General features: G+C 43.5%; 1 protein-coding gene across 1 annotated transcript in view; it reads left to right on the top strand.

The window, feature by feature from the left end:
- The first annotated feature begins 17,125 nt into the window (after positions 1-17,125).
- Kat7 (K(lysine) acetyltransferase 7) overlaps positions 17,126-21,808 on the top strand; it is a 45,199-nt gene continuing 40,516 nt past the window's right edge. Inside the window, exons 1-2 of the mRNA XM_013036788.1 lie at positions 17,126-17,276; positions 20,213-20,360. Of these exons, the coding sequence (XP_012892242.1) occupies positions 17,262-17,276; positions 20,213-20,360 (163 nt within the window). The 5' untranslated portion in view covers positions 17,126-17,261. The remainder of the gene's footprint in view (positions 17,277-20,212; positions 20,361-21,808) is intronic.

The following is a 21,808-nucleotide window of genomic DNA, read 5'->3' as shown; positions in this document are numbered from 1 at the left end:
CAAACTGAAGCAGCACTAGGTTAGATGTTATTCTGACTAAGAGATATGACCTGGTTTCTACTTTAAGAGACTTTGGGTTAGCAGGCATTCAATAACATAGAAAGTTGAGGATTATATTTACTAAGTATGCCAAGTTTTTCATCTCTCAGACGCTAAGTTTTATGGGGTTCCAACAGCAAATGTTTGAATAGTTGATCCCAGACTACTCTTGGTATATACACAGTGGTCACAGATAAGTGATGGCTTAAAGAATTAGAAGTGTCCTACAGATACAAGTCAGAGGTTTAGCCATTTCCTAAGCAGTCCCTATCTGGACTAAGATCCAAAAAGCTGTAGGATTCTGAGGTATTACCAAAGACAAAAGCCTTTGGGGGAACTGTAGCAGATAAGTCAGCAGAGTTATCTGGCTGGCTATTGAATAGAGAAAGCCTAGAGTTGCCATTTTCAAGAGGAACTTTGTAGTTATGAAAGTGCTCTCTGGCCCTGTACCTAGACATCTTGAGTTCTTCCCTGTGGCTCATTTATGCCACAACAACCCACAAGGATATGACAACCAGTAGCAATTGTTCGGCACAGACTAGAAAAGTTTTGCTATTCCTTGGCCTCTAAGGGATTATCTCTGAACTTCCTGGTAAATGTCTGTGTGTTTACATAGTTGGCCCCTGAGTCCCAAAATAATAAGACAGAATATAAGATGACGCAGACACACAGTGTCTCTTTCTGACCTACCTCCTTTACTCAGCCTCTGTCTGAAATGTCAGGCCCAGCTCCTCAGGGAACGAAATCCTGAGGAAATGGGGTCAGAGCTGAAGGAGCAGAACAGCCGGAGAGGGAATGGGAAGGAGGGTTGAGGGAATGAATGAGGTTATGGGAACAGAGTAGGGAGGGGGTTCCTATCCCTCAGCACCTCTTCCCATTCTGGTAGCCTCCCTCTCCCTGTTACTCCCCTTCCCTCCTATCCCCAGGGTAACCAACTGGCCTGGATTTTGACCTTCCATATTTCTCCGACATATTTCATTTCTTATGTAGCCCACTACATTATGTCTTCTTTGTTACTTTCTCACTCCTCTCCACTTGTACTAGGTGATGTTTACTCCTTAACTCTCCTTTTGCTCTAACTGGTAATCTAATTTTCTTGTTAAACTGCAGTTTTTGAAAAGACTTTCCTTATTCCTAACAATAGAAATTTTCAAATCTGCAAAAAGTAAATGCATGATCAAAGATCTTTTATCAAGCCTAATGACACTCCATAAAAAATATAATTTATATTTGTTTTTTAAAAATAAGTAGCCATGTGTGGGTGGTTCATGCCTGTAATCCTAACTACTTAAGAGGCTGAGATCTGAGGATTGTGGTTTGAAGCCAGCCTATGACACTCTAATTTCCAATTAATCATGAAAAATCCAGAAGTGGAGCTGTGGCTCACATGGTAGAGCACTAGACTTGAGCAGAAAAGCTCAAGGACATTGCCCAAGCCCTAAGTTCAAGCCCCAAAACTGGCACCAAAAAAAAAAAAAGTAGAAGAGACAGTAGAAATTGTATGTGATTCAAACCCCTCGTGTTCAAACCCCACACCAGGGAAAGACATGCCAAGGGTCCCTCAGCATAACAGAAGCAGGACAAGGGACCAGGTCTCTTGCATTTTGTTATTTATGATTCATTAAAAATATAACTTCTATGGGCTGGGAAGGTGGCTCAGTGGTAGAGCGCTTGCCTTGCATGCCTGAGGCCCTGGATTCAATTCCTCAGCACCACATAAGCAAGAAGAAAAAAGCCGGAAGTGGCGCTGTGGCTCAAGTGGTAGAGCGCTAGCCTGAGCTGAAGAGCTGAGGGACAGCGCCCAGGCCCAGAGTACAAGAGTTCAGGCCCCCACAACTCACTATATATATGTAACTTCTAAGAGGAACAGAATACTAATATATGCTACAACATGAATGGAACTTGAAAACATGATGCCAGGTGAAAGAAGCCAGATACAGGCTACATATGTTCAATTCTGAGTATATAGAATGCCCAGAAAAGGCGAATTTATAAAATAGGAAACAGATCAGTGGTTGCTTAGGTTGCTTAGGTGGGAGCAGGAATTATTTGCAAGTGAAACCTAAACCTGAATATACCTTAACAAAAAAAAAATAGAATAATACATGTATAATGGATGGATTTTATGGTGTGGAAATTTTATTTTAATCAAAGTGTTTCCCAAAAGAAGGGATTTAGATAAATTTATAGATTATAGATCCATAGCAATTTTTTAGGGAAATGTCTTAAGAAACAAATTTATCTATTCCCTTGTGATATTGCTGAAAGGTCACTGTGAGAGATGGAAGATACAATTTTATTTTGTTTTGTTTTTCCAGTGGTAGGGCTTGAACTTAGGGCCTGGGTGCTCTCCCTGAGCACTTTTGCTCAAGGCTAGCACTCTACCACTTTGAGCCACGCACCACTTCCAGTTTTCTACTGGTCATTGGAGATCAGTCTCACAGTTTTTCTTGCTTGGTCTGGTTTTGAACAAGCGATCTTCAGAGCTCAGCCTCCTGAATAGCTAGGATTATAGGAATGAGCCACCAGTGACCAACAAGATGTAGCTTTGGACTATGGAATATCTAGGTTGGTGTTTCTAATTTTTAAAAATAGGCTAGCCGGGCGCCGGTGGTTCACACCTGTAATCCTAGCTACTCAGGAGGCTGAGATCTGAGGATGATAGTTAAAAGCTAGCCCAGGCAAGATAGTTCATGAGACTCTTATCTCCAATTAACCACCAGAAAACTGTAAGTGGCATTGTGGCTCAAATGGTAGAGCGCTAGGCTTGAGCTGAAGAGCTGAGGGACAGCGCCCAGGCCCAGAGTACAAGCTCCACGATGGACAAAAAAAAAGAAAAGAAAGATAAGTTTCCAAGAGTAACATGTATGTTTTGACCATTGCCATAAAATCCATCACTGTGCCCAGCATAAAGGAGGTACTTCACAGGAAAATGAAGTAATATATATTATGATTCCACTGTACCATGTAATTTATGGTACCTTTGGGATCCAGCTGGTTTCTAGAGAAACACCTTGAGGAAAGTAGTTTGCAGCCTTCCCCCCATGCCCAACTTTCCCAGGCACTCCCACCCCAGAGAGAAAATTCTTTGGAGGGGAGATACTGATTCAGTACATCACAAGCAGACTGTGAGTAAATCAAAAGACCTATTTTCTTTACTCCTCCTCTATAGTCCTCTTCACTCTATTATTCCCACTTCCTTCAAGTATGCCTAAAAAATGTAATTACAAGCCGGGCACTGGTGGCTCACACCCGCCAGGAAGGAAAGTCCATGAGACTCTTTTTATTTTTTTTTGGGGGGGGGTCTGGTCGTGGGGCCTGAACTCTGGGCCTGGGTGCTGTCCCTCAGCTCTTCAGCTCAAGGCTAGTGCTGTACCACTTGAGTCACAGCACCACTTCCAGCTTTTTTTTCTTATGTGGTGCTGAGGAATTGAACCTAGGGCCTCATGTATGCAAGGGAAGCGCTCTACCACTGAGCCACCTTCCCAGCCCCCCGTCGTGAGACTCTTATCTCCAATAAACCACCAGAAAACAAGAAGTGGTGCTGTTGCTCAAGTGGTAGAGTGTTCTCCTTGAGCTGAGGAGCTCAGGGAAAGCACCCAGGCCCAGAGTTCAAGCCCCACAACAAAAACAAACAAAGTAATTGCAGCTGGATACCAATGGTACTCTGAAGGCTGAGATATGAGGATCAAAGTTCAAACCTAGTCTGGGAGACTCTTATCTCCAATTAACCAGCAAAAGGCCAGAAATGGAGCTGTGGACCAGCCTTAAGTGGAAAAAGCCAAGCAAGAAGGGAAGGCCCTTGAGTTAAAGCCTTTGTGATGTCACGCGTGCGCGTGCGAGAGAGAGAGAGAGAGAGAGAGAGAGAGAGAGAGAGAGAGAGAGAGAGATTATTATTGTTTTTCTGGAACTTGGTAAATGAGATTTATCCTCTTCCTGCAGCTCCATCTTTTACACCATTGTTTGATTCAATTTCCAGTTGATATGTCCTCTATCAGACACATGCTTTGCTTCGGACTGTGGTGTTTAGTTTGTAGCTCATTATTGTATACTAGCTTGTAGGCAGCAGCTTTATAATTTCTTCTGAGCCATTTCATATATTTTGTCCTTTTTCCAAAATTCTGAGTAAAGTGACCCGTGAACTCCAGTATTTCTTATCAGCAGTGAGGGTAAGCCACTGCATCTAGCAAGGTCAAGTTGATTTTTATAAGTTGAGTATTTGGCTGTTATTCCAACAAAATTTCTAATCCCTCTTGAAACTTGAGGCTAAAAGCTCTACATACTAGAAGTGTAAAAACTCCAGAGATTTTGGAGGTATGATTTTTGTTGTTGTTGCTGTGCTGGTCCTAGGGCTTGAACTTAGGGCCTGGACACTGTCCCTGAGCTTTTGTGCTCAAGGCTAACATTGTAGCACTTGAGCCACAACTTCACTTCCAGCTTTTTGCTCTTTAAGTGGCAATAAGAGTCTCTTTGACTTTCCTGCCCAGGCTGGCTTTGAACTTTGATACTCAGCCTCCTGAGTAGCAAGGATTATAGGCATGAGCCACTGGTGCCTGAAGGCATGATATTGTTGCCGCTTTGTCTTTTTTCTTTTGTGTATGGTAGGCAAGGGCTCTTCCTTTAAGCTATAACCCCAGCCCTTTTTTGAATAATGCTTTTGGAGTTCCTCTTTAAGGCAAAGAATAAGGAAACTATAAACGCAGAATTAGGTATAGGGCCTCGTAAGGAATCTGTGCAGGAGAGAGGCTCTGATTTTACATTTCATTCCACCACTGTCAATCTGCTTGTAATTGAAGGAATGGAGACTACTCACATTCTAGCCATCTCTTCAGCCCTGACTGAATTAGGTGTCCGTTCCTGGCTTTTCCTGTCGATTTCCTGTTCCTAACACATCTATTCCAGAAGATGGCTCTGGCTCAATAAAATGGCCTTGACAGCAAAGTTTTTCTAATGAGAAAGTCTCAAAAGGCTGGGTTGGCTTTCCTCCCATTTAGCAACTTGGTAGCAATTTCTTTCAGAGTAGGTGATTTCTCTTGCTATGCATGGCTCAGGATGAGAGACTTATATCCAGTTCCAGAAGCCCTGATGATTCAATGCCTCAAGGAGTTGTGTGGTGCCTCAGAAGGCTCTGGAATGTTCCAGTACATTCCACCAATGGCCTCTGTGACCCCAGCTTCCATTCAACTTTGGCAAAAGCTGAGTAGTTTACAAAGTAGTCTGTATGCTGGTGGGGTAGGAAGTAGCTTGGCCTTGCTTCTTCCCTGCCACTCTGATAATATCACATAAGCTGGCACCTTTCCTAGAAGTCCCACCCCAAAAGCTCCATCCAATTCTCTAGCCTCCTGAGTGTTGGCCTAGAATGTGGAGTCAGAGTATAGATACCAACTCAGTCGATTCAGACTTCTTCCCAAATACATGAGACACCCTGGAATTCCTGTGCCAGTGGTGGCTCTGAATTCCAGAGAAAGCCCAAGAAGCCTTTTCACCTATACAACAGTAACACCAGGAAGGAAGTGACATAACCACACCATGACATGTGCCACTACTATCCAGAATAGAAGGAAACTTATACTTGTTGGAAGCATACATTCTCACTGAACCACTGTCCTCAAGACCATGTGACATAGTAGGCACCATATCATGGGTGAGGAACTTGAGCCTCAAAGAGATTAGGAAACAGGTTGAAGGTTATATAGTGGAAGTGACAGCTCCACATGCTTCCAGACTGCATGCATAATCATTACAACAGGACTCCATGCATTTGATCAGAGGGAAGATCAGACATGTTTTACCCATTTCCCTGCTTCCCCAGATCTAAACTCTCGAGAACTTGATTGTGTTTCTATTAGTCAGAAATTATAGATCTGTCTGGTGGGATCTAGCTGTAGGAATACTTTATTGCATTGTTGTGTCTGTGTCTAATGGTTAGACTAGGGCCAAATCCATTCCCATTTTCTGAGCTCCCTATTTTCAGGAAGAGAAAAGGATAGGGGGCTCCCTTTGAGGAGAAGCCAGAAAGGACCAAAGAAGGTGGCAGGGTAGTGCTGCCCTTTAAGAAAGTGCCAGCATGAGGGAACTAAAACTCTTAAGGCAGTACTGTTCTAGGGCAAGTGAGAGAGCTCTTTGTGGGGTTAAAAGAGAAGCCACTAGAGGAGGCCTTAGGGGAGACTTAGTAGAAAAGGATGAGAGAGAAGGTAAGAATCTATCCAGGCCTAAAAGTGTGTTTTAATTTTGAAATGATGAACAAATCAAAAGAGAAAAAGATTCAATTTTTTGACTCTGTCTCCCTATCTCCAGGGTAGAGCAGTCAAATAAGGGAATTCTTGCTGGATTGTGCTCTCCAGTGCCAGAAAATACTGGGTACATTGCCTGCCCAGCCTGCCAGAACACTACTGGGTAGTGGCTAGCCTCTGTGCCTGGTATATAAGTGATGGGCACCCCCGCCTGCTGCCCTTTCTCTTTTTTCTCCATGCATAGTTTGAAGCTTCTGTCAGGAACTTCACAGTAGAGATGAGGAAGCATGGTCCTCCAGTCAGTATTTAATACTTGGTGATTTATAGGAATTGGAAGGATAAGGGTAGGAAGCCAAAAGAAGGCCTGAGACTAGGTTTCATGAAACATCAGCAAGCCATTGACCAGAGCAAGGTATCAATTTTCTTGACACCTGTGCCTTCAGGCCAGCTTTGGGATAGGATGTTGCCTTTACCCTTTCTGGGGCCCAAGACTCTGATAGTATTTTGTATGAGACCAGTGGAACTAGCTGAAATAGCCTAACAGACACTGGTTCAAGTCCTCAACTTTTTCTTTAAGCACCACATTGTTGCAAAGAGCAAGAAATAAGTGAGTGGCTCAATAGCTGCTGGATTTAGAGGATTTACTTTTTTAATGTACAAGAATTCTTTTGAACTCTCCATGGCTTCAAGGAAAACTATTTGAAATGTCCCTTCTTATGAGGCCAGCAGGTTAAGTGCCAGGGATGAAGGCTAAATGTCAGGGATGCTGGTTGTATGGATTCTTGGGAGCAAGGCTAATGGTCTCCCTGCTGTGGGCTAAGGAATACCAGGCCCAAGCACTGGTTGCCCTGAGAGATCCAGCCATTTTTACTTCTGATTGAAGGACACCACCTTCTGGGATTTTTCCTTCTGTGGTGGGAAACGGAGTAGAATATACCCGAAGGATCAAGAAGACCTATACACAAGAGTATGGAAAGCAAGGAAGGAAATCACATCGACTCAGGGAGAGAGTGAAACCAGTCAGTGATTTATACAGTTTGAATTTGGTCCCTGCTGGTGGAAGGAAGATGCGTTTTGTGAAGAGCTGCATGGTAATTGCCCTTCATAAGGAAGATCTCAAAAGGTCAAGGGATGGATCTTGAATAGCCTTAATGTCCCTGAAACAGTCCATTGTGTGGTTATTGTCTATACATGTAAAAGGAACTCTCCTTGACCCTATTCATACTTTTCTTCTTTTGCCTCTGGAGTTTCCCAAGTGAATTACTGCGTACTACCTTATCCCTAGATCTAAGTCTATCTCCCTTTAAAAAATTGTGTGTGTGTGTGTTTGTGTGTATACTGGTCCTGGGGCTTGAATTCAGGGCCTGGATGCTAACCCTAAGCTTTTTGCACTCAAAACTAGCACTCTACCAGTTGGCTTTTTGGTAGTTAATTGGAGATAGAATCTCACAGACTTTCCTGCCTAGGCTGGCTTTGAACAGTAATCCTCAGATCCTAGCCTCCCAATTACAGGTGTAAGTTATCAGCACCCAGCTTAAATTTCAACAACTACTTTACACACATCTATGGAGCCCCTACTGTGTCCCAGGCATCATGCTAGGTTTGGGGGATATGCAGATAAATAAAACAGTCTCCTTGGGGCTGGGAATGTGGCTTAGTGGTAGAGTGCTTGCCTAGCATGCATGAAGACCTGGGTTTGCTTTCTCAGTACCACATACAGAAAAAGCCAGAAGTGGCACTGTGGCACAAGTGGTAGAGTGCTAGCCTTGAACAAAAGCAGCTCAGGGACAGTGCATAGGCCCTGAGTTCAAGGCCCATGACTGGCAAAACAGCAACAACAACAACAACAAAAAGTTCCCTCCTGGGGAATCCACAGTCTTTCCTTTTCTTTTTTTTTTTTTTTGTTGGTCATGGGGCTTGAACTCTGGGCTTGGGTGCTGTTCCTGCACTCTTCAGTTCAAGGTAAGCACTCTACCACTTGAGCCACAGCGCCACTTCTGGTTTTCTAGTGGTTTATTGGAGATAAAAGTCTCACAGACTTTCCTGCACAGGCTGGCTTTGAACCGTGATTCTCAGATCTCGCCCCCTGAGTAGCTAGGATTCCAGGCGTGAGCCACCAGTGCCCGGCCCTTCACAGTCTGGGTTTTCTAAAGATTTCCCTTAGCGAGCACCTTTGGATATGACAAACTAATCCAAACCTATCCTTTATACTTCATACACATGGATCATAACCTCAACCTCCATTTTTTCTAGTCTTTTTAATTTTGCTTCATATGGTAGCTTCCACTTTGACCAATTTGAATGACCTTCCTTAGACTCTGATTTGTCTCTCTTCTTTTCTCTCTGTGTGTGTGTGTGTGTGTGTGTCTTCTTTTCTGTGTGTGTGTGTGTGTGTGTGCCAGTTCTAGTGTTTGAACTCAGGGCCTGGGCACTGTCCTTGAGCTTTTTTGATCATGGTTGGCACTCTACCATTTAAGGTATAGCTCTACATCTGGCTTTTTGTTTGATATGTCTTTCTTATCAAGTAGAATAACCTACTAAGGAATATAGGCACTGTATTTCACATGCAAATACTCTAAAATGTATGACTATCTTAACTGATCTCCTTTATTTGTATACTCATCATTTATTTATAGACTCAGTAATTACTGAATGCCTACTAAGTGCCATACACTGGCAGGTGCTAGAACTGTAATGGTAGGTAGTATGAACACTGCCCTTACTCTTTACCATACTGTGATATGGCAAACAATACAAATGCCTCACAAATATGTCACTACAAATGGAGAAAAGTACACTGTGCAATCAGTGTACACATGGGGACTCTGATCTAGTCTGGAAGGCTCAGAGCGAGCTTTCTGATCTAGTCTGGAAGGCTCAGAGCGAGCTGATATCTGAAAGATGAATAGAAGTAGGCAAAGCAGCATATGGGTAAAGAAAATTCCAGTCAAAGTAAAAAAAAAAAAAAGCAAAGATCCTGAGGCAGAAGGAACCACTGCATCCCTAAGGAACTGCAGGAAAGTCAATGAAGGCTATATCCCTGAGAATAAAGCAGAGGTTTGTATAAGATGGGTCTGAAATTAGCCAGAGGACGGATCAGGAAAGACTGTAAGCCATGTAATCATCCCACTTTGGATAACAAATAGAATGAAAAGCTTCACAAGCTGGGCACTGGTGACTCACAACTGCAATCTTAGCTACTCAGGAGGCTGAGATCTGAGGATTGTGGTCTGAAGCCAGCCTGGGCAGGAAAGCCCATGAGACTGCAATTGACTACCAGAAAGCCACAAGGAGAGCTGTGACTTAAGTTGCAGAGCACTAGCCTTGAGCACAAAAACTGAAAGACAGTACCTAGAGTTCCAGCCCCAGGACCAGCACAAAAAAAAAAATCTGCATAGAAATAGAAATCCCTTTTTCCCAGGTTACTAATGTTACTTACTTGTCTGAAAGGAGCAGTATAGAGCCTGAACTGCTAGGAACTTTCCTAGTACCTTAACAAGATGGGGCTACATCTGGCTAGCATTAATGGACCAGCTCCAGCTTACAGCTCTCAGGCAAGTGACAGCCACTGCCAGGGTGGACAGAGGCAGGGTGGAAGGTGGGTGGAGTGCTTCTGCCTTAAGTATCAGTGTCACAATGATGTCTGGAACAGCCCCAAGACTACTTTTGGAAAACTCTGTCATGTACACCCTCCACTTAAATGGTCTCCTTACTCTGCCTTCCCCCCTATAGCACCTATACTCCCCACCCAATCCAGAGAACCTCTCTGGATAAGAGCTCTACCTCTACCTGAGCCTTGGTTCTAGACCTAGTGAGTTTAGGGTCCCCATCTGTTGGGAACTGTGTATCTATATGTACATATACACATATCCTTAATTGTTTTCCAAGTTCTAATGGAAGCCAAAGGGAAAATATAGGAGTTTAAAATGGATGAATTCATGCTGAGCCTTTCCTTTTATCCTAGATATATCATTGGAGAAGGTGGCTTGGTGTAGTGACATCTGCTGGCAAGGCTTGGCAGGTAATAAAATGACCAGATGCCCACTCACTCTCATGGAATTTCCATACTAGCAAAAAACAAAAAAACCCTTAACAGTTGAGCTTGTGCTGGAGTTAATAACTTCAGATTGTTCCTGACCAACTAAGAGTTCAAGGTTGCGTGTTTGAACCATGTATAAACTACCCCCATGTTAAGTACAGAAGATGCTTTTTCTTAGCTGTAGCTTGCATCTCTCACATTGGCCAGTTGGTTCACATTTGGGTACAGTTAGTCACAAAGGAGTTTGAATAAACATATGTAAATGACTGAGGGAGCACCCTATTCCTAGTCACCATGCCTGGTAAAGCATCTTACAATACAAATTTTACAAATGGCAGAATATTTTTCATCCTACTGTGGTTGGCTTGAGAAACAAAGTTTTTCCATGTCACCAAGAAAACAAGTGGCTACAAAACCATCTTTATGGTTGTTATAGTGGGTGAGAGTAACCTTGGCCTTTTATTATTATTATTATTGTGAAAATACTGTACAGAGGGGTTACAATTACATGGGTAAGATAATGAGTACATTTCTTTTTTGGGGGGGGAGGAGGTCCAGTCGTGGGACCTGAACTCTGGGCCTGGGCGCTGTCCCTCAGCTCTTCAGCTCAAGGCTAGCGCTCTACCACTTGAGCCACAGCACCACTTCTGGCTTTTTTCTTTTTGCTTATGTGGTGCTGAGGAATCAAACTCAGGGCCTCAGGCATGCAAGGCAAGCGCTCTACTACTGAGCCACCTTCCCAGCCCCACAGTGAGTACATTTCTTATCAAGCCTTGTAGCTTCCTCCTTTGTTTCCCCTTCCCATCCCATCCTCCCCCTAATCTTGGCTTTTAAAGTGGCCTCTTGGGCTGGGAAGGTGGCTCAGTGGTAGAGTGCTTGCCTTGTATGCATGAGACCCTGGGTTCGATTCCTCAGCACCACATAAGCAGAAAAAGCCGGAAGTGGCACTGTGGCTCAAGTGGTAGAGCGCTAGCCTTGAGCTGAAGAGCTGAGGGACTGTGCCCAGGCCCAGAGTTCAGGCCCCCACAACCGACCAAAAAATAAAAAAGAATAAAATAAAATAAAGTGGTCTCTCAACACCTTTTCCTTTTTTTCCCCTTAGTGTTTATTAAGGGGTTTCATCGTGATATTTCATACACATTTATAATGTACTTTGAAAAATTATTCCATTGCTTTTTCTTATTTCTGTCCCCTTTTTTTAAAAACAACTTTTAAAGGGTCTCACTATTCCATCTTCATATATGTATCTAGATTAAGTTCTGGGTAAGATAGTTCATAACCAATCAGTACTGGGGTTTAACTCAGGGCTGGGAACTGACCAGGTAGGTGCTCTACCACTTGAGTCACAATACTAGCCCTCAATATTCTGAGAGCAGACTTAACCTGCTTAACTGCTGTCCTCTACATCTATGCAGATTGTTCTCAATCTCAGAGTTTCTCAACAGCACATATACTTGGCAGAGGTCACTACCAGTATAATTGGAAGGTCAATAGGAAAGAGGTAGCCAACTGGGAGGGGGTGGAAGGGTGAGGAGTGGGTGGCAGGGCTCAAGCCTGTAATCCTAGCTGCTCAAGATTAACCACCACAAAACTGGAAGTGGTGATTGCAGCTCAAGTGGTAGAGCACTAGTCTTCAGCCAGGATCCAGGCCCTGAGTTCAAGCCTCAGGACTGGCATGCATGTGCACATGTATGGGGGCATGTGCATGAATGCACACAGAATATTTCTGGGTAGTAGTAAGATTAAATATGGATTATTTTCCTTAAAAACATTATTGTTATTATTACAATGTGTTAGTGATTTTTGAAGATGTGGAAGGGGCTGAGGACAGTAAAGTCATGCTCTTCTAAAGTCTTCATATATATATATATATGTATGTACATATATATATATATGTACGTACATATATATATGTATGTACATATATATATGTATGTACATATATATATGTACGTACATATATATATATGTATGTACATATATATATATGTACGTACATATATATATATATGGTCCTAAACTGACGGGGGAAGGCACATAGGGGCTTATGCAGTGTACATTCAGCTCCCAGCTCAATATCTAGCCAATATCAGATGCTCAGTAAATATTTAGTCAGAGAATAAATAAAAATGCCTTCAATATAAAGTCTCAACCTATGGTTTCCGGGAACATGCCATCCTGGGAAGGAGGAATTTGGTTTTACTGAAATCAAAATATGAAGACTAATCCATAATGGCAATTCCCTAGTCTTCTGGGTAAGTAAATTTGAGCTTGGAGAACCCAGAGAGAGACAGTCTGTTAAGGAAAACCCAATTATACTGAGGAACATATGTTGCCCTGAGGCCTCTGCTACCATAACAACATCACGTAACTATAACTACAGCCCCGAGGGCTCTGGCCCTGTCAAATATGGAAAAGGATGTCTTCATCCTAAAACAGCTTTGTGCTCAGATTGACTCCCCTAGAGGGCTTGGATCAGGGAAGTGAGGTAGATAAGTGGAGGAAAAGGGGAGATGAAGGGTAGGGGTGGGAAAATAACTGTTATTGAAATAGGATAGTGAATTTTTAAAAAGCAATTTTCAAAATGTGGTTATTTGACTGTTTAGCTTTGGTGGTTATTTATAACCCCAACTGGAGAGGCCAGGAACTGTGCCTGAGCCTGCTGAGATCTGTCCAATAATTTCCTCCAGGGTCGGATGGGGGTCAGGGGCAAAGGGTGATTCCAGAACCAAATTAACAAATGTCCCAACAGTAAGAAGAACCCCAGGCCATCTCCTATAAGAGAGAGAAAGAAAAAAAAGCCCATTAGAGATTGTTACAACATTATTTTTAAGGTGCTACAAATAATTTTTTTTTTTTTTGCCAGTCCTGGGGCTTGAACTCAGGGCTTGGGCAGTATCCCTGAGCTTCCTTTGCTCAAGGCTAACACTCTACCACTTTGACCCACAGAGCTACTTCTGGCTTTTTCTGTTTATATGGTACTGAGGAATCGAACCCAGGGCTTCATGAATACTAGGGAAGCACTCTACCACTAAGCATATTCCCAGCCATGAAAAGATTTTAATATGAATTCTGCCTGCATCATAATCTTTGAAACTGTCCCATGGGACAGAGACATACCAGAAGTTAGGGGATGCACTTGGCTATGCTAACTAATATTGTTTAATAAAGGTCAAGCCAGGTATGGTGACTCACCTATAATCCTAGTAACTCAGGAGGCTAAGACCTGACAATGATGATTCAAAGCCAGCCTGGTCAGTAAAGTCCATGAGATTCTAATCTTCAGTTAGGCACCAAAAAGATGGAAGTAGAGCTGTAGCTCAAGTGATAGAGCCCTTGTCTTGAGAGAAAAAGCTAAAGGACAGTGCCTAGGACTTGAATTCAAGTCCCAATACTGGCACACACCAAAAAAGGTCCAAGCATGCTTACTTCATAAAGACAGTTTATCTGCACACAAAGTAAATGTCTGTCCTTAACCTTGCCTAGGCACAAAACTGGACAGAAAAAGAGGATTGAATTCCCCAGTACTGGAAAGGGGAGGATGTAAGGGCTGCAGGGGTAATTATTAAAAGAAAGGCTTAGAGAAAAGAGCATGGCTGAGTCCTTGTCTTTCCTGAGGCAACATCTTGCAAAATGAGATAGAGAAGATTAAATTTAGTGACATACCACTTACTAAAATCCTAGGCAGAAGGGAGAAGGTGAGGGTAATGTGGTCAACTAGACAAGGCTCCCTTCCAGAGCATCCTGTACTTTTTTTTTTTTTTTATCGGTTGTGGGGCTTGAACTCTGAGCCTGGGTGCTGTCCCTGAGCTCCTGAGTTCTTCAGCTCAAGGCTAGCACTCTACCACTTTGAGCCACAGATCCACTTCCAGTTTTTGAGTGGGAGATAAGAGTCTCACAGGACGGCTGGGAAGGTGGCTCAGTGGTATGAGTCCTTGCCTTGCATGCATGAGGCCCTGGGTTTGATTCTTTAGTACCAAATAAGCAAAAAAATCTGGCAGTGGCTCTGTGGCTCAAGTGGTAGTGTGCTAGCCTTGAGCTGAAGAGCTGAGAGGCAGCACCCAGGCCCAGAGTTCAAGATCCACGACTGAAAAAAATTAAGTAAGTAAGTAAATAAATAAATAAATGAAAAGAGTCTTACAGGGACTTTTCTGCCCAGGCTGGCTTTGAATTGCGATCCTCAGATCTGTCTCCTGAGTAGCTAGGATTATAGGCGTGAGCCACTGTAGCCTAGATAATCTTTTAGGCAGCTTACAAACATAACTGAAGAGGTATGACACAGGAACTGGGAAGGTGGCTCAGTGGTAGAGCACTTGCCTTGCAAGCCTGAGGCCCTGAGTTCGATTCCTCAGCACTACATAAGCAAAAAGAAAAAAAGCCAGAAGTGGCACTGTGGCTCAAGTGGTAGAGCGCTAGCCTTGAGCTGAAGAGCTGAGGGACAGCACCAAGGCCCAGGGTTCAGGCTCCACAACCAGACCCCCCCCCCAAAAAAAAGAGAGATGACACAGATACAAGTAAGAAAATATACAAGGGCACACACAAAAGACTGCCCTACTATCACAGGCTGATTTCAGTTCTGCCTAAGGATATTATTACAACAGCATTTTAGCCAATCTCTTGCCTCTACACTCTCTGACACTCTCATCATTCCCCTAACAGCTGCTAGAAAGAGACTTCTAAAATATAAATCTGATCATGGGTTTGCTCTGCTTTAAGTCCTTCAGACACTGCCCACAATCTCCAGTCCTGTTTCTCAGGGTCAGCTCCCAGGCCATGAGTTTAAACCCCAGGAACTACACTTTACACACACACACACACACACACACACACACACACACACACACACACACACACACACACACACAGACTCATACAGACACAGGTTTTTTTTGTTTTAATAGGAAGCCAGAACATCCAAGGGTGATGTCAGGATCACAACAGTAAGGGCAAATAAAAGTAGTGTAAAATTAAATGCATGAGTGCTGAAGTTCAATGAAAGAAGAAATCTAGGCTAGGAATGTTGCTTAGTGGTAGAGTGCTTGCCTACCATGCACGAAGCCCTGGGTTTAATTCCTCAGTGTCACATAAACAGATGGTGCTGTGGCTCAAGTGGTAGATTGCTAGCCTTGAGCAATGAAGCTCATGGACAGTGCCCTGAGTTCAAACTCCAGGGCTGGCAAAAACAAAACAAAACAAAAATCTAAACAACTTCAAATAAGTTCTTTTTTTTTGTCAGTTGTGAGGCTTGAATTCTGGATCTGGATACTGTCCCTGAGCTCTACAGCTCAAGGTGAGCGCTCTACCACTTAAACCACAACACCACTTCAGGTTTTCTGGTGGTTAATTGGAATTAAGGGTCTCAAGGATTTTCCTGCCCTGGCCGACTTTAAACCATGATTCTCGGATGTCAGCCTCCTGAGTAGCTAGGTTAAGAGGCGTGAACCACTGGCGCCGGGCTCAAATAAGTTCTTATGTTCAGTTCAACCCAAGTATGTTATTCAAAGCTATTTATAGTAAGCACTAAAAGCTAAATACTAAATAGTAAAAAACTGCCCATGTCAACAATGGCCCAAGATATCCCCAAGGACCATGCTGGCTAAAGGTCTGGGACTTTAACTACTAAGTCTTCCGTTGAGCCATCAATTTATCTTCTGCTGCTTTGTTCTTTTAAGTCCCCCTGATGGAGCACCACCTTAGCTGGCCTCAGGTTGAACTTTGAGTCCAGAATCCTAACTTAAGTGACCGAGCTTGCCTGGATTCCACCCCGCTGCTTTGGTCAAGCCTCGATTCTCTAAAGGCTTTTCCTCTAGGGAGGTCCAGTCGCCAAGTTTCCATATTCCGGCCTTTTTTTTCAGGACCTTTCTTCCCAGTTTAATATCCTAGACCAACTAAACTGCTCGTTGGTAGGCATTCTCCTGTTTAAATACCCAATCGGTTTGGGACTCAAACTTCACCAAAAATATTCCTTCCTCGTTTCCCGCCCCCGCCCTCAACTCTTATTTCACCCATCGGGATTCCAGAGGTCATTTTGAATGAATGTGATTCAACAATTCTCCCACCGTGTACCCTCATATTTAAGTCACACACACCCCTCCACTCTACCGCGGCCACCTAGTGTTTTCAAGCCAAAATACAATAGGGCTAAAAGGTGGGTGCTCAACGTAGAACTAAATTGGGGATTCTTTGGAACTACAGCTCTTGGAAAATGGCTTTGCATCATACTTGCTGTTCGCTTAAGGGAAGGGCAATGTCTCCTCTAAGCAGACCTAGGAAACTTCCTCATGATGGCCGCCTCCCTTTCGTTCTTTATAATCCCCATCACCACCCGCTTTGGGGCAGGCTAGTAAAATACAGTTTCTCGTGCAAAATGCCACTTCACAATTTCGAGTTTATAAAGGATAAACGGAAACATTCTTTAGCCAACTCGGCAACGAAAAGGTTAAACTCTCTGCAACCTGACGGATTCTGGGAGTTTCCTAGCTCCACTCCAGAAAGTAAAATGACCAGGAAGGCACATTTTGCCCATGGCAAAGATGAAACCCGTTAGCTTCATTAGGTTTCAGCCCCAAACAAAAATGGCAAACCACGCTCACCAAGGCTGCCACTCACCTAACTAAAAATGGCTGGATTGACGGTTCCAGAATGGGCGTCAACGCCTGCCCGATTCCAAAATGGCGCCCGCTGGCCTCACTAAAAGGCGTTAACCTCCCAGCATCCTCCTTGGCCTTTCACGTCAAGTGACGCGACCCCAAACGGAAGTGAGGGAAAAAGCGCTTCAGCCCGCGGCGCGTGCGCAGAAGGGTCTAGACGCTGAGAGGCAGGAGGCACTTGGGATCGTCCGCAAGATTGGGACTGTTAGAGAGGCCGCCACGGAGCCCGCCGGAGCCACCGTTCCTTCTGCTGCTGCCGCCGCTGCCCGAGTTGGAAGCGTCGGGTCGCAGCCGCCGGCAATGCCGAGAAGGAAGGTAAGAAAAGGTAGAAGAAGGATGGCGGGTTTCCGAGGATAGTCGGCTGAGTGCCGTGACGCACTTGGCCACGCCTCGAAGTTGTCGGTTCTAACTTCCCGCTCCCCTGAACCTCGTTTAGCCACCCTCTCTTCTCTCGGTACCCGTCAGAAAAATGTGGGCCCGACTCTGGTCTCGGCCTACGCTCGCAACTATTCCCGCCCTCGGCTTTCCCGGATCGGAGGCGTTCTTACTGTTAATTGGCCGCTGTAACGTCTTTAAGCGTATTGATTGGCTAATGACGCCGCCTATTTGGGCCCAACGGTCACCTGCCCGCGTGCGGGGGCGGCGTCTGGACCAGGCCCGAGCTTTCCGCGACTGGTTGTAGAGAACGGTCCTCCTTCTTCTGATTGGTGATTTTTCTCAGTCTGTCCCGTGGGGAGGGCGAGATTTAGCGGGGCCTTGATTGGATGGTCCTTGTCCCGCCCTTCGGGATGCTGATAGGTTCAGAGGCGAGCTTGGGAGGCAGCTTTCCTGTCCTGGTGAGAGGTACAACAAAGCGGAGGTCTTGGTGGTGGGAAACCAGCTCCCCCTCTCGAGGGATCCTAGTTCTGATCTGAAGCAGTTAAAGCCTTCGTCCTCCACTATTTGCTTAGTTTGCCATTGTCGAAAAATGAAGATTAAACACAAGCGCGCGCGCACATACACAAACTAGAAAAGTCTTATGAGGCGACTGTGGAAAATCTTCGTCTCCTTTTTACACGCAGAGGCCGACCTGGAGTGCTTTTAGCCCGGCAGCTGCCGTGCCAGAGCCAACACTCTTACAGAACAAACGTTAGGCAAGTCAACAGATGTTTATTGACCAGTTAACTAAGTGCTGGTTGCTGGGGGATTCGGAAATTAATTAGGCATAATCCTGGCTTTAGGATATCTCAGTCTAATGGGGAAAAACAGACTTATAAATAACCTTGCAAAAATGTAGTGAATCCTCTACTTGGAGGCGTATTACAGTGTTATAGTAGGGACAGTGAAAGAGTAAGATTGGAAAAAGGTATTAGATTGGAAGTAGATTGGCAGAGACCAGAAAAGAGATGAGTTTCAGGGTCAACCCAGGTCAGAGGTCATGTATTCACCTAGCTGGGCAGTTAGACCACATGACCTTTAAGAATCTTTTATTCTGGTGATTTTTCTGTGACTCTTTACTCATATCTGTACTTATATTTGAGTATATTGACTTGTATTTGGAAAACTGGGAGATATATTGTGCTTTGAAATTTCTCTTCACAGACACTTTTACAAGTTAAATATTTGTGTTTTTAATGTATTCTACAATGGTCCCAGTTAGGCTAGAGGCATGGCTCAGCTGTAGAGAGCCTGCCTTGGAAGGTCCCCAAGGTCAGATTTCATTATGGCAAAAATAATAAAATGACTTGAATTGGTGATATTTATATTAAGGCATATCAAATGCAAACATACTATTGGTGCTATAGAATAGGTCTCCAGCCCCCCTTCCTGTGGTTTCCAAGTACAGTGAGTTCTTTAGTAACTTATTTGGTGGCAAACCTGTAGGCTACTTATATTTTTTATGTATCTCATTTAAGTTGTGTATTTTGCTCCAGAAGTAATATATTTGATTATGGCCATTACTTGAAATATGTGTGTGTGTGTGTATACACACATAAAGTGCTGTCTAATACTAAATACTGAAAAAGTTATGAATTTCAAACACATTTAATCCTGAGGGTTTTATTCTTTTGGTGAAGAATTGGGACTTGGGGGCTAGAGGCATTTAGTTCAGCGATACAGTCTACGTTACCATCCTCAAATCCTTGGGCTCAATCTCCAGTACCAAAAATAAAAAATAATTTGAAGCTTTGTAGTTTTTTTTTTAATTTTAAATTGTTATAAAATTGGTGTACAGAGGGTTTATAATTTCATAAGAGAGGTAATGAGTTCCTTTCATTTTAGACAGTGTTTCCCCCTTTGTTCTCTCCCAGTTTTTCTATCTTGTCCCCACAAGTTGTATTTTCAAAATGGTGTCTAGTGAGTACCACTGCTGCATTTATTCACCCTTATGTCCTTCCATATTTGTGCCCCTTATCCCCACCCAAAAACAGTAAAATAAACAGGATAAAAAAAAAAAAGAAAAAAAATCCTCAGGTTTGCATTTCCTGGAGTTCATATCTTCCCCCTCCCCGCCACCCTGCTCCAAGCTCTTTGCTCAAGGCTAGCACTCCACCACTGTGAGCCACAGGGCCACTTCCGGTTTTCTGGAGGTGAGAAACTAACTTATCAGTCTCATGGACTTGCCTGCCAGGGCTGCTGAATCACGATCCTCACTCAGTAGCTAGGATTATAGGCATGAGCCACCAGCACCCAGCTGGAGTTCATTTCATGTGAATATTATTTTGTATGATCAGAGGCACTGAGGCATTACACATCAGTGTTCCCCTTAGAGTATCCACCTCTGGTGTCACTGTGTGAATGCCTAGATGTAGTGTTTTTTTGCAGATAATTTTCCTTTTCACTTTATCAAAGGGCATAGTGAAACATTAGAACACCTACCTGCTCAAGCACAGAGAAAGCCCTGAGTCCAAACACTCCTACTACCCCAGAAAAGAATTATGATATTTTGAATGATGCTTTTCTTAACAACAAAAAAGTGACTTAGTTTTTTTTGTTGTTGTTATTGTTTTTTTGGGAGGGGAAAGTGCTTTTATTTAGTCTTGGTACTGATCTCCAAATGGAGTTCAGAATTAGTGATAATATTTTACATTTATTAAGCAAAGATGTCTTATTTGTAGATTGTTTCATTTAATTGCCCTAAGCAAGGGGAGTTGGCTTTGGGCAGGGAGAGAAATGCTTGTGGGATCTTTTGTTAGGCTTGAGCTTGATGTTTCCAGAATCATAGTGTTCATTTAATTCCAGTGCTAATATCTGAATCTATGTTGTTACAGAGGAATGCAGGCAGTAGTTCAGATGGAACCGAAGATTCCGATTTTTCTACAGATCTTGAGCACACAGACAGTTCAGAAAGTGATGGCACATCGCGCAGATCTGCCCGAGTTACCCGCTCCTCAGCTAGGTTAAGCCAGAGTTCTCAAGGTAAAAGTGTTTGTTTTTCTTGACTAGTACTCACAGCAGATTAATTGGTCATATCATGTTAGCTAATATGCAAATTGCTCTTTGGAATGGTATAGATGCCATAATCTAGCAAATTAAAGGGCAAATACAGAAGTGTCAAGTATTTAAAAAAGTTTCTGTTAGATTCAGTTCCAGTTCCAATTTGTATATCCCCCTTTCTTTTTTCTTTCTTTTTTTTGGGGGGGGGCTTGGTTATGGGGCTTGAACTCTGGGCCTGGGCACTGTCCCTGAACTCTTCATCTCAAGGCCTGGGCCCTATCACTTGAGCTACAGTGCCACTTCCAGTTTTCTGGTGGTTAATTGGAGGTAAGAGTCTCACAGACTTTCCTGCCCTGGCTGGCTTTGAACTACGATTCTCAGATCTCAGCCTCCTGAGTAGCATGAGCCACCAGCGCTTGGCTAAACCCTGTCTCTCCCCCCCCACCCCTTTTTTTGTGCAAATTCTTTATTAAGTGATTACATAATTTCACAAATTTCACAGTATTGTGGGATAGTGATACTTAGTTAAAGTCACAAACACATTCTAACTTTCATGGGGCAAAGTGTCTATCGTGATCTATAAAGTTTATGAGTTCTATAAACTTTGACAATACAATTATTTCTTCCACATTGGATGATATGTTAATTTCTTCCCTTTTGCATAGTGTCAACTGTTCCCTCTTTCCCACCCGTTCCCACCCTCCCATCACTGCCATTGAGTTGCTTAGTTCATTTTGATCAATGTCCATTGCAGCTGATGTGTTCCACTGTTGTATGTTTTTCCTGATTCCCTCTAGTTCTGTGTCCTCCTCCTAGTTTCCCTCCAGTGTGCACATATATACCATATATGTGATCAGATGAGTGGAGGTCATTTGTTTCTTAAGTCTTGTTAACTTTGTTGTATCACCTTATGTTTTGGATTTAACATCCACTTATCAAGGAGATCATGTGCTGTTTGTCTCTTTGCTCTTGGTTTATCTCACTAAACATGATTTCTTCTAGTTCCATCCATTTTCCTGCAAATGCCATTATTTTCTCCTTTCTAATGGCTGCATAATATTCCATTGTGCATTGTGTATAGATACCATAATTTTTGGATCCATTCATCTATGGTGGGGCATCTGGGTTGTTTCCATGTCCTGGCTATTGTTAACAGTCTTGCAATAAACATGGAGGTGCATGTGTCCTTGTATATTGGTTTCTGTTGTTCAGGATAGATGCCTAGAAGTGGTATGGCTGGGTCATAGGGGAGGTCTATATTTAGCTTTCTGAGGACCCTCCACACTGCTTTCCAAAGTTAACCCCCCTTTCTTTTTTTTTTTGAGGGGGGTGGTCCAGTCGTGGGGCCTGAACTCTGGGCCTGGGTGCTGTCCCTCAGCTCTTCAGCTCAAGGCTAGTGCTCTACCACTTGAGCCACAGCGCCACTTCCG

Source organism: Dipodomys ordii, unplaced genomic scaffold (genome assembly GCF_000151885.1).
Source record: "Dipodomys ordii isolate 6190 unplaced genomic scaffold, Dord_2.0 Scaffold7, whole genome shotgun sequence".
Taxonomy (NCBI): domain Eukaryota; kingdom Metazoa; phylum Chordata; class Mammalia; order Rodentia; family Heteromyidae; genus Dipodomys; species Dipodomys ordii.
Note: the sequence above shows the minus strand (reverse complement) of the source record. Positions and strands in the feature narration are given on the sequence as shown.